The 15,696-nt window shown below is 45.9% G+C and overlaps 1 protein-coding gene across 1 annotated transcript in view; it reads left to right on the top strand.

Moving 5' to 3' along the window:
• The window catches only part of CCDC3 (coiled-coil domain containing 3), a 111,172-nt gene extending 99,706 nt beyond the window's left edge, over positions 1-11,466 (top strand). Inside the window, exon 3 of the mRNA XM_036270262.1 lies at positions 10,380-11,466. Within this exon, the coding sequence (XP_036126155.1) occupies positions 10,380-10,655 (276 nt within the window). The 3' untranslated portion in view covers positions 10,656-11,466. The remainder of the gene's footprint in view (positions 1-10,379) is intronic.
• The last annotated feature ends 4,230 nt before the right edge of the window (positions 11,467-15,696 follow it).

Raw genomic sequence — 15,696 nt, forward strand, 5'->3', positions numbered from 1 at the left:
AATCTTATTCCTGTCCTTTCTGCTTTTTGGACATAGCCATCCTTCCCAGTTTTTACATATATTTTTCCAAAGACAGAATATGCACATGGAATCTACAACATCTCACAATCCATGCTGTTCTGCGCCTTGATTTCACCGTAACAGCCTGGCTTAGGTACTGCTACAGCGCCCGTCGTGGGAAACTGCCTCGTTCTTTCAAGACGGCAGATGTTTGTATTGTGTGGATTTGCTGTGATTTATCGAACCACACTTCTCTCGATGAGCCTATGTGGATTGTTTTCATTTCCCCCCTAGCTTAACTGAGATACAATTGGCACATAACCTTGTATAAGTTTGAGGTGTACAGTGTGTTGATTTGATACACCTTAGCATTAGCTAACACCTCCATCACATATGTACCATTTCTTTGTTGTGGTGAGAACATTTATGATTTACTCTTAGAAATAGTCAAGTATGTAATACGGTATTATTAACTATAATCACCATGCAGTACATTATTAGATCCCCAGAACTTTTCAACTTGTAACTCAAAGTTTATAACTTTGACCACCATCTCCCATTCCTCCACCCTCCTGGTAACCATTATTCTATTCTGTTTCTGCATTTTGCTTTTGTAGATTCTGTATATAAATGATATAATACAGTATTTGTCCTTCTGTCTGACTTATTTCACTTAGCATAATACTCTCAAGGTCCATTTGTGTTGCTGCAAACTCAAACTACTGGATTTCCCTCTTTCTCATGACTGAATACTACTACTTTGTGTTTGTGTGTGTACATGCGCACATACCACATCTTCTTTGTCCATTCATCTGCTGACAGACATTAAGATTGTTTCCATATCTTGGCTATCAAGACTAATGCAGTGAACATGAGAATGCAGATATATCTTTGTGATCTTGATTTCATTTCTTTTGGATAAGTACCCAGAAGTGAGATTACTAGATTATGGTAATTCTAGTTTTAATTTTTGAGGAACTTCCTTATGTTTTCCTTAGTGGCTGAACCAATTTACATTCCCACCAATAGTGCACAAAGGTTCTCTTTTCTCCACATCCTTGTCAATATTTGTTATCTCTTATCTGTTTTTATACTAGCCATTGCAACAGGTGTGAGGTGGTATTTCATTGTGGTTTAATTTGCACATCCCTGTTGACTAGTGATGTTGAGCATCTTTTCATGGACCTGTTGAATTTTAGTACATCTTTAGAGAAATGTCTATTCAGGTGTTGTGTGTGTGTGTAATCCTCACCTGAGGATATATTTTCCATCAATTTTCAGACAGACTAGGTGGGAGGGAGAGAGAGAAAGAGACACATTTATTGACTGCCTCCCGCATGACCCCAGCCAGGGACTGAACTGCAACTGAGGTACGTGCCCTTGGCTGTAATCTAACCCGCTGCTATTTGGTTCATGACCCCGATGTTCTAACTGCTGAGCCAAACCGGCCAGGGCACCCATCTTAATTGGATTATTTGGGGTGAGGTTTGCTGTTGAGTTGTAGTTCTTTATAGGTTTTAAATTTTAACCTTATAGCTATATGGTTTACAAAAACCTTTTTCCATTCCATATATTGTCTTGTCACTTTGCTGATGCTTTTGCTGCACAGAAACTTTTTAGTTTGATGTACTCCAAATGCTTGGTGTTTCTTTTTCCCCCCTCTGTTGTCAAATCCAAAAAATCATCACCGAGATTGATGTTAAGGAGCTTACTGCCTGTTTTATTCTAGGGTTTTGTTTCAGGTCTTAAATTCACGTCTCTAGTTCATCCTGAATTGATTGATTTTTGTGCATGGTATAAGTGGTCTAGTTTTCCCACCATTTATATTGAAGAGACTATCCTTCCCCATTGTATATTCTTGATTCTTTTGTCATAAACTGACCTTAAATGTATGGGTTTTTTTCTGGGTGTCTATTCTGTCCATTGATCTATGTCTGTTTTTTATGCCAATACCATACTGTTTGGATTACCATAGCTTTGTAATGTAGTTTGAAATTAGGGTGCATGATGCCTTCAATTTTGTTCTTAAGACTACTTTGGATATTTAGGGTCTTTTGTGGTTCCATATAAATTTTAGGATTGCTTGTTCTGTGAAAAATGCCATTGGTTTTTTGTTTGTTTGTTTTTTGTTGTTGTTGTTTTTTTAATAGGAATTGCTTTGAATCAGTAGATCACTTTGGCCATTTAAACATTAATTTTTTTTTTCAGTCCATGAAATACCCTTCCATTTATTTGTCTTCTTTGATTTCTTTAATCAGCATTTCATAGTTTTTAGTGCAGAGATCTCTCAACTCCTTGGTTTGTATTCTGCAACTTTACTGAAGCTGTTTAATTTTAACAGCTTTTTTGGATGGAATCTTTAGGGTTTTCTATATATAATATAATGTCATCGGCAGATAGTCACAGTTTTATTTCTCCTTTTGAATTTGGATGTTTTTTATTTCTTTTTCTTCCCTAACTGCTGTCTGGCTAAGACTTCCAGTCCTATATTAAATAAAAGTGGCAAGAGTGGGCATCCTTGTTCCTGATTAGAGGAAAAGCTTTCATCTTCTCAACATTGAGTATGATATTAGCTGTGGGCTTGTTATATATGGCCTTTATTATGTTGAGGTATATTCATTCCTTATATTTATTTTGTTGAGAGGTGGGTTTTTTTTAAAATCATAAATGGATGTTCAGTGTTCTCAGATGCTTATTCTATATCTATTGAGATGACCATATCATTTTTACCCTTCATTTTGTTTATGTGGTGTGTCACATTGATTGATTTGCAGATATTGAACCATTGTATTCCTGGAGTAAACCCCAGATGATCAGGATATATGATCCTTTTTATTATTGCTGAATTTAGTTTGTTAATATTTTGTGCAGGATTTTTGCATCTGTATTCATCAGGGATATTGGCCTATAATGTTTTCTTGTCATTTTTGTCTGGTGTCAGGGTAATGCTGGCCTTGTAAATGAGTCGGGAAGTGTTTTTCTTTTTCTATTTTTTTGGAAGTTTAAGGACTGGTAATGGATTTTTATTGCTTGAGAGGTTTTCCAATTTGTTGGCATGTAATTGTTCATAGTAGTCTCTTATGATCCTTTGTATTTCTGTGGTATCAATTGTAACATCTCCTTAATTTCCGATTTTATTTTTTGAGTCCTCTCTTGCTTTTGGTAACTCTAGGTAAAAACTAGTTGTCTTTTAAAAGCCAGCTCTTAGTTTTATTGATCTTTTCTATTATCTTCTAAGTCTCTATTTCATTTATTTCTGATTTGTTTGCTCTTCCCCCCCTCCTTTCTTCTAGTAACTTTGGGCTTACCCTGTTCTTCTATTTCTAGTTCTTTGAGGTGTAAAGTCAGGTTATTTATATGGGATATTTCCTGTTTCTTAATGTAGGCATGTTTCACTATGAACTTCCCTGTCAGAACTGCTTTGCTGTAGTACATAAGTGTAGGTTTGTTGTGTTTCCTCTTTCACTTTTCTCTAGTATATTTTGATTTCTCTGTTTATTCTTTGACCCATTGATTATTCATTAGCATGTTGTTTAATCACCTCATATTTGTGAATTTTCTAGTTTTATATCATTGCAGGTGGAAAAGATGTTTATGATTCCAGTCTTCTTACATTTATTAAGACTTGTTTTGTGGCCCATCATAGGATCTGTCCTACAGAATGTTCCATTTAGTCTAATGTTGCTTAAGACCAATGTTTATTTATTGATCTTTTGTCCAGGTGATCTGTACATTGATCAATGTAGAATATTAAACTCCCCTACTGTTATTGTATTTCTATCTGACCCTTTAGGTGTTAATATTTGCTTTATTCTGGGGTGGGCAAAAGTAGGTTTATAGTTATGACTACACAAAAGTTTATTCCTGTATTGTTTATTTGTATTATAACTGTAAACCTACTTTTGCCCATGGCTGTATCATTAGGTGCAAGAATATTTATAAATGTTATATCCTCTTGTTGGATTGATCCCTTTATTATTACTTAATGCCCTTCTTTGTTTTTGTTGTAGTCTATTTGTCTGATACAAATGTAGCTCCACCAGGTTGATTTTGGTTTCCACTTGCATGGAATGTCCAGTTTATGTGTATACTTAAAGGGTAAAGTGAGTTAGTTTCTTGTAGCCAGCACGTAGTTGAGTCTTTTTTTTTTTATCATCTCAGCCATCCAGTGTCTTTTGATTGGAGAATTTAATCCATTTACATTCAAAGTAATTACTGATAGGTATGTACTTATTGCCATGTTGTTGTTTTCTAGCTGTTTTGTGATTCCTCTGTTCCTTCTCTTGCTTTCTTCCTTTTTGATTTGATGATATTCTGTAGTGTATGATTAAGATGCCTTTAGCTTTTGTGTATCTAGTATAGGTTTTTGCTTTGTGGTTACCATGAGGCTTACATAAAACAACTTATATTTATACCAACTTATTTTCAAACACTCCAGGGCTCTACCTTTTCACACACCCCTACATTATATGCTTTGAAGTCACAATTTACATCTTTGCATCTTGTGCAAATTAACAAATTGCAGGTATAGTTACTACATTTATCTTTTAACCTTCATAATGGCTTTATATGTGATTAAGCTGCTACCTTACAACAGTCAGCCATCACTTAAGGACAGGGATACGTTCTGAGAAATGTCATTAGCGATTTTATCTTGTGCAAACATCATAGCACTTATGCACACCCAGGCTCCAAACCTGAACAGCATGTTATTGTATTGCGTACAATTGCCTGTGGTATTCATCTAAACATAGAAAACGTACAGTAAAAATACAGTATAAAAGATAAACAACGGTACACCTGTTATTGGGCACTTACCAGGAATTGAGTTTTCAAGACTGGAAGTTGCTCAGGTGAGTCAATGAGCGAACAGGAAGGCCCAGGACATCACTGTGTACTACTGTAGACTTAGAAAAATACTTGTTATACATTTAGTGTAGCCTTTCTTCAGTAACAAATAAACCTTAGCTTACTGTAACTTTTTTACTTTATAAACTTCAGTTTTTCTTCTTGACTCTTTTGTAATAACACAAAGACATTGTACAAAAAATATTTTTATCTTTTCTATAAGCTTTTTTTATTAAAACATATTTTTAAACTTTTTTGTTCAAAACTAAGACACAAACACACACATCAGCCTAGGCCTACACAGGGTCAGGATCACTGGCTCCGACCTCCACCTCTCGTTCCACTGAAGGCCTTCGGGGGCAGTAACACGCAGGGAGCTGTCCTCTCCTGTGGTAACAACGCCTTCTCCTGGAACACCTCCTGAAGGCCCTCTGCAGGGTGTCATTCTCTTCAGAAACGGGTCACGGTATTTGCTTAGTTTCCTTCTTTCATTATGGGTTTCATTCATAGATGATGTAACATGAACACTCCTCTGTATTAATGAAAACCTTTCAGTGTTGGGGGTGGTCCATGTTTTCAAACTTCTTAAGGAGCTTCCTGAGGTCTTCAAAAGCTTCCACTAAGCCCTCCACTGTGAATTTTCTTGGCAATTCTCCTGCAGTGCGCTCCTGTTCAACACCTCCTCATTAGTCAGCGCCTCAGGAACCATCTCTAGGAGCGCCCAGCATCATCCTCACCCGCGGCTTGTTGATTTTTGTAGGTTCCTCATCCTTGGAAAATCCTTTGAAATCATGGAAAAACACTTTTTTTTTTTTTTTAAATCCTTACCTGAGGACATTTATTTCATTTTTTGTTCAGATAGAGTGGGAGGGAGAGGAAGAGAGGGAAACATTGATGTGAAAGGGACACATCAAGTGGTTGCCACCCACATGACCCAACCAGGGCCGGGGACAAACTGCAACCGAGGTACATGCCCTTAGCGGGAACCCAACCTGGGTCTCTCTGGACTGCAGGCTGAGGCTTTAACCGCTGAGCCAAACTGGCCAGGGCCATGGACAAACCCTTTGAGTATCATCTTCCAGATGCCATTCATATCCTCTTTAGTTGTGTTATTCCAAGCCCAAGCAGGGTCTTGACCCATTCATAGAGGTTGTGACCTTCCAGAATTCATGGGTGTCTCAGTTCCAGCAGTGGCCTGGGGAGAGATCCCCCTCAGGTAATGGTTATCAAAGCTGCCACGACTCCTTGCCCCATTGTTTGGATCAAAGAGGTGCTGTGGTCAAAGGGAGAAACACAACTTTGATATTGGGATGAAGATCAGTAACAGAAGGATGTGCGGGGACATTATCGACTTGAAGCAAAATCTTGAAAGGTCTGTTACTCTCCCCCTAGTACTTCTCCATTCGCTGGCATAGCAGCTCAGGAGAGCATCTTGGAAGAAAAGCGGGGTCTTCCATGACTTCTTGGTGTGTTTATTGATCTGCTCGAAGGCCCTGGGATTCTCACTCTATCAGACCACAGTGGGTTTCAACTTGTGGCCCAGAGCCTCGCTGCCCTGCTCCGAGCGACAGCCCAGGACAAACAGTCTCGGCTTCCGGTCAAGATGGCGGCACAGATAAAGGCGGCCTCCCCTCCCCCCACGACCGCAACACAACCGCCATTCGGCCGCCTACAGAGTTAAAGCAGCAGCCACACCGAGACTGGTAGGAGGGGCAGAGGGGTGCATGGGACGGTCCTCCCTGAGAGAGGGGCCCCGTCCCACACCAGGCCCCCAGCTCAGGGCCCCAGCGCCAGGAGGACAAGTCCCCATAACTTCTCACTGTAAAACCGGCGGGAACTGAGGGAGGCGGCGGCTGTGGAAGCCCGAGGCAGCTCCTCTTAAAGGGCCCGTGCACAGACTTGCTCGCACAACTCTGAGCTCAGGGGAGGAAGGTTGAGGGAGAGCAGGGAAGAACTGAGCTGTTTGGCCTCGGGAAGAGGGCTGGAGGGGCAGCTTTCTCCTGGACAGACGGTCTGTCGGAGGCCTTTGTTCCTTTGGTGAGCCCTTCCCTGGGGTGGCAGACAGAAGCCATATCTGGGACTCCAGCAACCTGGCTCACACTGGCGGCCCCGCCCTGCTGACTCCCTGAGGCCCCGCCCCACGCCACCCAGCTTTCGGACCCAGCCAAGCTGTTTCCTAAGGGTTTACCATAGGATTGGCTAGTCTTGGATCCTGCTTCAGAGTTTCCTAAAAATCTCTCAAACAAGCAGCATCTGGTCTCAGCAACCCCCATACCTCTCGTTAATGGCCCCAGGCCTGGCACTAGAAGCAACCAGCCTTGGTTCACAACTTGGTTTTTCCTGGACACCTCCAAGCCCAGCACAAGAAGCAGCCATCTGCAGATCACTTTGTAGCTTATGCCAGGTGGCCCCGGATAGAACACAGGCAGAGCCAGCACACCCAGTGGACAGCTTCAGACCACATCAAAACACCACCACCCAAACACCTCCACAAGTGACACACTCAATGAGTAGACTCTGTGGGTACCAGAGCCCTGCTCTGTGTGGTGGGTCCCTACACAGCTGATCCTCCAAGGTGGTCAGAGGCCAGTGGGCACAGCCAGTCCTTGTAGCTGATCAGCCTGAGTAAATCCCTCCCATTGACGTGTCACAGCAATCAAGACTCAAATACAACAGAAGGGTGTACAGTCCACACTAGGGGTGCAACTCGAGGGCCCAGCTGGGGTGATCAGGGAGACTGTGCCACTGGATCCTACAGGACACCTACAACAGTAGGCCACCCTACAAAGCCTAGGAAACATAGCAACTCTACCTAATACATAGAATCACAGGGAAGTAGCCAAAATGAGGAGACAATGAAACATGTCCCAAATGAGAGAACATAACAAAACTCAAGGAAAGAAACTAAACAAAATGGAGATAAGCAATATAACAGATGCAGAGTTCAAAACACAGGTTATAACATTGCTCAAGGAACTTAAGGAGAACCCCAAGGAACTTAGAACATCAACAACATAAAAAAACTAGTCAGAAATTAAGGATGCACTAACTGAAATAAAGAGGAAATCAATAGTAGAGTAGGTAAAGCCAAGAAGCAAACCATCAAATTGGAATATAAGGAAGCAGAAAACACCCAACCAAAACAGCAAAAAGAATCCAAAAAAATGAGGATAGTGTAAGAAGCCTCTGGGACTTCAAACGTGCCAACATTCGCATCATAGGGGTGCCTGAAGGAAAAGAGAGAGAGCAAGAAATTAAAAACCTATTTGAAAAAATAATGACAGAAAACTTCCCTAACTTGGTGAAGGAAACAGACATATAAGTGCAGGAAGCACAGAGAGTCCCAAACAAGTTGAACCCAAAGAAGTTCACACCACGACACATCATCAGCAAAATGCTAAAGGTTAAAGACAAAGAGAGAATCTTAAGAGCAGCGAGAGAGAAGCAGTTTATTACCTACAAAGGAGCTCCCATAAGACTGTCAGCTGATTTCTCAAAAGAAACTTTGCAGGCCAGAAGGGAGTGGCAAGAGATATTCAAGGTGATGAAAAGCAATGACCTACAACTGAGACTACTCTATCCTGCAAATCTATCATTTAGAATCGATGGACATATCAAGCATTTCCCAGACAAGAAAAAGCTAAAGGAATTCATCACCACCAAACCAGTGTTATATGACATGTTAAAGGGTCGTCTTGAAGGCAAAGAAGAACAAAAATATGAACAATAAAATGGCAATTAATACATATCTATCAACAACTGAATCTACAAACAAAAAGAGCAAGCAGAGCAGAAACAGACTCACAGATACAGAGAACTTTTTGTTGCTTGCCAGATGGGTGGAAAAGATGAAGGAATTAAGAAGTACAAATTGGTTGTTAGACTGATGAACCTCAAAGGGAAGGGGGATGAAATAAACCAAAGAACTTCTATGCATATATGCATAACCAATGGACAACAATAGTGTGGGGAGGGCAGGAGGAGAGGGTGGGGGGAAAAGGGAGAAACATCTGTAATACACTCAACAATAAAGATGAGATTAAAAAAAAAAAAACTATTTCTCTACCTTCTCCAGTCCTGTGGGATCTGCAGCCATAAGACCCGCTCACCACCAGAACCAAGGGGTGTGCCTGGGACACCAGATGTGTGCCCAAGCTCCTTTATGGGTGGTACCCATGACCCGGAGCAAGGCTGAGTCCACGGTGTTTGGAGAAGATTGCAGTAGGCCTCTAGCTGTGTTCTTAATTAGAAGCTTCTCAGGCTGAAGCTTTAAGATAGTACAGAGGCTTCTTTCACAGAAAGACTGGGTGCTTTTCAGCTTGCTGTGGCTTTCTTTGGGGATTCTTCTCTCAGGTGCAGGTCTTAAAAAGTGGACCCCCCATCACGGGGTTCAGACACTTCAGTCCTCAGGAAGGAGCTGGGAGTTGTGAGTGCCCTCCCGCCTGTGGGCCACCCCAGCAGGGTTTATGACAAGCTTGTGTCTCAGCCTCTTTCCCATTTCAATGTGGGCTTTTTTCTCATTTGCCAGATGTGTAGGGGTCATTCATCTAGTTATCAGGTTTCTTTCATAGGAAACTGTTCTGTATGTGGCTGTAGACTCGGTGTGCCCATGGGAGGAGGCGAGTTCCATGTTACCATCACTCTCTGTTTTAGGTGACAGCCATTCTAACGGGTGAGGTGATACCTCGTGGTTAGGATGTGCATTTCCTTGATGATTGGTGATGTTGTACATCTACTGTGAGGTCCTGGGCCTGACAGAGGCTGGAGCCAGGTGGACCACTGTGGGCTCCACAGCTGGGACTGAGGCCCGTCTGATGCATGGGCCAGCGAGACTCCTCCCGGGTCCCTTTGGGGGTCCTGCACCCTGCAGCTCCCACAAAGGCACTTTTGTTCATGGATGGGTGCCAACGTTTTGTTTTTGGAAAGTAGGACAAAAACGAGGATGTCTTAGGCCACCGTGATGCTAACATCACTTCTCAAAACAAACAAGACAGCTGTGCCTGTGGCAGTTCGTGCGTGTGGGAGCTTTACTAAGAGACAAAAGCCCAGAATCTCTAGATCCAAGGGCGCAGGAAGCTCTCGCAGGTGCAGCCAGATTGCCTTTTACAGCGGTTTACACTCCATCTGCGTACCTGAGACGCCGGTTTCCCCACATCCTGACGGCTTGGTTTCACCAGTCGGTGAAAAATACAGCAATTCACTGTGGCTCTAATTTGCATTTATGTTACTCTGAGGGAGGCTGAGAGGCATTTCCTGTGCATTTTTCTGCCTTGGGTTTTGGTATTTTACCTCTTGAGTCACTGAAGCTCCTTCCTTTTTGATAGGTGTGAAAACTTCTTAGAATATATTTTTGAAACAAGATTACCCAAGGAACCCAAGTATAAAAAGCACAGGAGGGGCACCGGTGTCCTGGAGCCAGGGCTGTGCGTGGGTGATATTAGGGTCTGTGACTCTGGGCAGCACCCAGACACCGATCTGGCCGATTTCCTGAAACTCACCTGCCTCTCCCTCCCTGGCCTCCATCTCTGCAGCTCATGTGCTCCTCGGTGCAGAAGGCCCTGTTTGAGGAGGAGGACCACGTCAAGAAGCTGCAGCAGAAGGTGGCCACCCTGGAGAAACGGAACAGGCAGCTCCGGGACCGGGTGAAGAAGGTCAAACGGTCCCTGCGGCAGGCGCGCAAGAACGGCCGCCACCTGCAACTGGTGAACCAGAAGCTCAGCGAGAAGCTGGCGGCCACGGCGGGAGCCCTCCCGCACATCAACGCCCTGGGGCGGGAGCCCGCAGGCAGCACCTACCTGCGGGGATAGGGCCACGCCGCCTCACCTCCCGCCAGGGAAGGGCGGTGAGGATGCTGCTGGACGTGCCCGTTTTTCAGATCTCGTAAAAGATACTTTCACTATGCGTTGGGTAGCGTCTAGCTGGTTGGAAGGGTAAGGCTTGCTGCCCCGACCTGGCCTGGTCAGACACGGAGCTTGGCAGTCCAGAGGCAGCACCATCCGGAGGCCGTGTCCTGCCTGGGGCCTGTCCTCAGCTTCCGGGGGCAGCCTGCAAAGCGCAGATATCGGGGAAAGAACACTTTAGACGCTAGACGTAGGAGACTTCAAGGAGCGTGGCCTTTCTTTCAGGAGAGAAGGCAGTGTGGTCTCAGCTCTGAGCTGCAGAACTAACTACTAGTCCGGAGCAGTGGGGCCGTCTGGGGTCTCATTTTCCAGATCTTCGGAAGGAAGACGGTGGCCGTCCCAAACATGCTCGTTACAACATGCGGGGTGTCCCTATTCCAGCCAGCATTCTCTCACAGCCGAGGCACGTTAGACTTAATGAGCTCAGCACAGGTCATTAAGAGAGAGAAATTATACCCACTTTCCAGTCCCGGCTCCCCAGAGCTGCAGAGGACGTCTAAGGGTCACTTTCATCAACAGGGACATGGCCTTTGTGGGCCTGTCAGGTTGCATCGCACCACATTCCGAGGTTGGAAAATCCTGAGTAGCATCTCAGCTCCTTCTAAATTTTAACTTAGTTTGCTTGGTAATTTCTTCCAACTTTTCCAGATCCACGGTGAGCTGTTCCAATACTCCGTGGACTTCTGTAAAGACGCCTCCTTATGTATCTTCTCCAGGCTCCCAGCTCCTGCTTTTTTTTTTTTAAACAAATGCTTTCCCCCCCCCCCCCCAGGGCTGACCTTGCCCTGGACTCATGTTCGTGCATCAGCCCACCTGCCATGACTGCACCTGTACACAAACAAAACTCTTCATCCTTCCCAGACAGACCACAGGTGGAGTGTTCACGTACCTGCTACTTGAGCGCTCGCCGTAGGCACATCTGGTCAAGTCCCAGCTGTTAGGAAGCGGTCCGCTGAGTGTCCTCTCCTGGTCAGCCTCGATGGCTGGACTTCCAGACCCAGTTTCCCTCCCCTGCCTTTCCAGATAGAAGCTTCTGGCCCGACGCTGGGGGATGGCTGCCCGCAGACCACCCAAGATGCTCCAGGACCTGCCTTTTGTGTCTCCATCGGAAACAGCAGCTCCTGTAAGACTCCATTCCACTAGGTGGCAGGCTCCGGCCTCAGGGGAGAACGCTATGCCCTGGACTGATGACACTGGAACTTTCTGCTCAAGGGCACTTCATGTCCAAGCTTCTGCCACCACTTTATTAGTCAGCGCTATGCTTCCTCGTGGAGTACGATAGAAGGCCGTCTTCTTCCTGGGGACGTCTCCTTAGAGTGGTTCCGCGTCCACCGAAGGGAGTGACAAGCCTGAGGGTGATTTACAGTCAGTGTTCGCAGAACTGTGGAAGCTGACTCTCTCCAGCTGCACCATGTTCTCCATTTTCAATAAATATGAGCAATATTTCAGCCACAGCAGCAAAGCGGTGTGTTGTCTGGGGTCAGGGAGATGTCAAGATTCGGCCTGGAAAGGCAATTTAAACCCTCTGGGGGAGTGTGTGAGTAGCACCTGGGGCACTGAGGACACTGAGCTCAAGCCTCTCCGCTTTCTTTCCCTGTTGGGATGTGGCCAAACCCTGCCCCTCAGGGTTTCCACCTCAGCGCGGGGAAGCAGTGCTGTGCCGCTCCTCCCGCTCCTCCCGAGGCCGCCGTTTCATTCAGCAGCAGCGCACTCAGATCTGTTGCCAAAGGGAACGCCTGGGTCCCTGTCATCCTAACCAACGCCCTTGCCACCTGTTTGCTGTACCAGTAGGCACTTTTTTTTTTAATCCTCACCCGAGGACATTTTTCCATATTTTGTTTGGAGAGGAAGAGAGAGAGAAACATTGACGTGAAAGGGACACATCGAGTGGCTGCCACCCACACGACCCAACCAGGGCTGGGGACAAACTGCAACCGAGGTACATGCCCTTAGCGGGAACCGAGCCCAGATCTCTCTGGACTACAAGCTGACGCTCTAACCGCTGAGCCAAACCGGCCAGGGCAGTGGGCACTTTTTATACAAGAATGCACCAATTATAAATCCTCACCAGAACTTGATGTGTTAGCCAACCTCTCCCAGCAGTGTCTCTGAGATGCAGGCCACTGGTTATGTCCACGTTGTGGTTCAAGGAGGCCACATGACTTTTCCAAAGTCACATAAGTGAGAGGCAGACAATCTAGAATCTGTGAACAGTGCCCAGGAGTCACAAGCTGGTAGCGTGTGGGGAGAGGCTTCTTGGGCCTCCGCAGTGTGTTTGGATGTGACCCCTATTTTAGTTTTTTAGCACCAGACTGTCTCACACACTGACGGTGCCCGCCTGCCTCTGGGGAGAGAACACACTCAGGTCACGCTGACTGAAGCCACCGTCGGCTCTGCTCCAGCCGCGCTCTGCGATGGTGTAAAACAAGCACCCGGCCTCTGCTCTTTCACGCAGGTCATCTCACTCAGTATTCCTGACGGTTTTATAAAATAGGGAGCCTAATCCGCCTTCTCCAAGAGGAATCTGGGCCTTCAAGAGATTAAATTGTCCAGTGTACACAACTAGTACAGGTGGCCAATCGAGGTGCAACTCCCAATTTCATTTCTCTCTCTTTTTAAAATATTTTTTATTGATTTTTTAGAGAGAGAGGAAGGGAAAGAGGTAGAAACATCAATGAGAGAAACATCGACCGGCTGCCTCCTGCATGCCCCCACCTGAGGATCAGACCGGGACCTCTCAGTCCATGGGACGACGCTAAGCCACGGAGCCACGGAGCCACACCGGCCGGGCTCATTTCTCTTTATAGTTGCTCAGCTGTAAAATGGGGATAAAAATCACTCCTACCTCAGAGACTGTTAAGACTATTGAATAAATTATTCACATAACATGTTTAGCATGGTACCCGACACTCCGCAACCATTCAACAGATGACTTATAATAATTTTTATTATAAACGTTCAGCAGAAAGGCCCCAATACACGTCAGAAATAAAAAATATTTGGTGGGGTTCTATATAATTTTCTTGTCAGTCTTGACCATAAACTTGAGCCTCTTTCTCGTTTTCCTTATTCCTGAGTGATCTCCTTTTCACGAGCAATAGATATTCCTCCAAATTTACTGAGAAAATACAGTCCATGAGAAATGTGTCTCGACCTCCCAGCATGTCAGTCACAGTCCCTCCTCCCTCCCACCTCACAGGAAGGCTATCCCTACGGCCGCAGCCCGGGGCAGACCGCGCTGCTCCTTGGAGTTCATACTGCTCCTCTCCAAACCGGGCTCCACCAATGTTTCCCTCTTTTATCATAAATCTTGTCTTTGTTGGGACTCCTGCCAGCCATGCTCAGAACTACTCATCCCAAGGAGAAAAAAGAGAAACACAGTTTGGAAAGGATGGAGGTCGTCGTTACAGATGGTGACACGGAGGGCCCCTGACTCCCCCCCTCCCACAGACACACGGAGCAGTTTCCTCTGAAAGAAATCCAGAAACTAACTGAGTGACTCTCATTTTCCGGGGGAACCAGAAGACACCCACATGGAAACGAGTAAGAAAGGCCAAGCTGCACTCTGGCATAAGCGCCACACGATCCGGAGGGAACCCACCAACCTGTTCTCCCTGCGGAGTGAAGGCTTTGGACCCCACACCTGGCCCTGAAAGCCGACGGGTTTGCATCCATGAGACCACAAGCAGCAGTTATTAGGGGGAACAAGCACTCACTCAGCTGTGACCCAGGATCAGTGCAAAGGGAGCAGGCAAGACACCCATTTCTGTCTTTTCCTGAGTGGGGGCGATTAGCACACTTGAACAGCTGCTGCCCAAGGGCCAGGCTTCTAACTAAGCGCACACCTGGGGCTGAAATCTTCCCGGAGACCAGGGAGCACCTTCCCTGCCCTCGCCTGCTCCGAGTCTCCAGTGTCTCCCTGGGAGAAACTCACACACACATCAGTGACTCAGGTCCTCAGATCACCTGGCTGACAGCCAATGGGGCTTCCATTCAGGGCTCCCACAGACCATCCAAACAAAGAAGTTTCTAGCTGGCCATCTCCGCAGGGCCCAGTGTACAGGGCTCAGAGGGAAATGCCCATCTCCCAGGCTGTCCCTGGAAGAGATCTATTTGCATAGCTCAAAAGCTGCTGACTGCATCCTCCCCAAAGAACAAGGACACTGCAGACACCTCCTCTGCCCCCTCCTCTATCCCACTCCAGTCCCACCAGGTTCCCTCTGCAAGGAGCCCGCACACCTGTCTGGTGCCCTAGCATTTGTGGCTGCCACCTAAAGGACAGGCCCCAGACTGTCATTCATGACTTAATGAGGCTCACATTCACGAGTCCCACAGGACTGTAGCAAACGAAGAAATAGTTTTTAACAGGCTCAGGAGTACCATCTGCAACTTTCCACTGGGGCCCAGTGCAGAGGAGCAGGCAAAAATTCCACCTTCCAGTTTCTTCCTGGAAGACACCTAACTGCACACTTTCCCAGCTGGTACCTGAGGGTACAGCTTCCAGCGGGCCTGCTTGTAGCTGCTGGCTGAGGTCCTCCCCTTTGGGACATTGACAGGTCTTGGCACAGTCAACTATTGGGAGCCATGAGGAACAAAGTACGTGTTCAAGCACAAAGGTTGGAGAAATAGGAGCATAGGCTGGGATGCTGGGTGCTAGATGAGGTTTATCTTCTATACAACACCACTCTTGCCCTGGACGGTTTGGCTCAGCAGTTAGAGCGTCGGCCTGCGGTCTGGAGAGACCTGGGTTCGGTTCCCGCTAAGGGCACGTACCTCGGTTGCAAATGTCCCCAGCCCTGATTGGGTCATGTGGGTGGCGACCACTCAATGTGTCCCTTTCACGTCAATGTCTCTCTCTCTCTCTCTCTCTCTCTCTCTCCCTCCCTTCCTCCCACTCTATCTGAACAAAATATCAAAAAATGTCCTCGGGTGAGGATTAAATAAATAA

This window comes from Molossus molossus, unplaced genomic scaffold (genome assembly GCF_014108415.1).
Source record: "Molossus molossus isolate mMolMol1 unplaced genomic scaffold, mMolMol1.p scaffold_m16_p_1, whole genome shotgun sequence".
Lineage (NCBI taxonomy): Eukaryota > Metazoa > Chordata > Mammalia > Chiroptera > Molossidae > Molossus > Molossus molossus.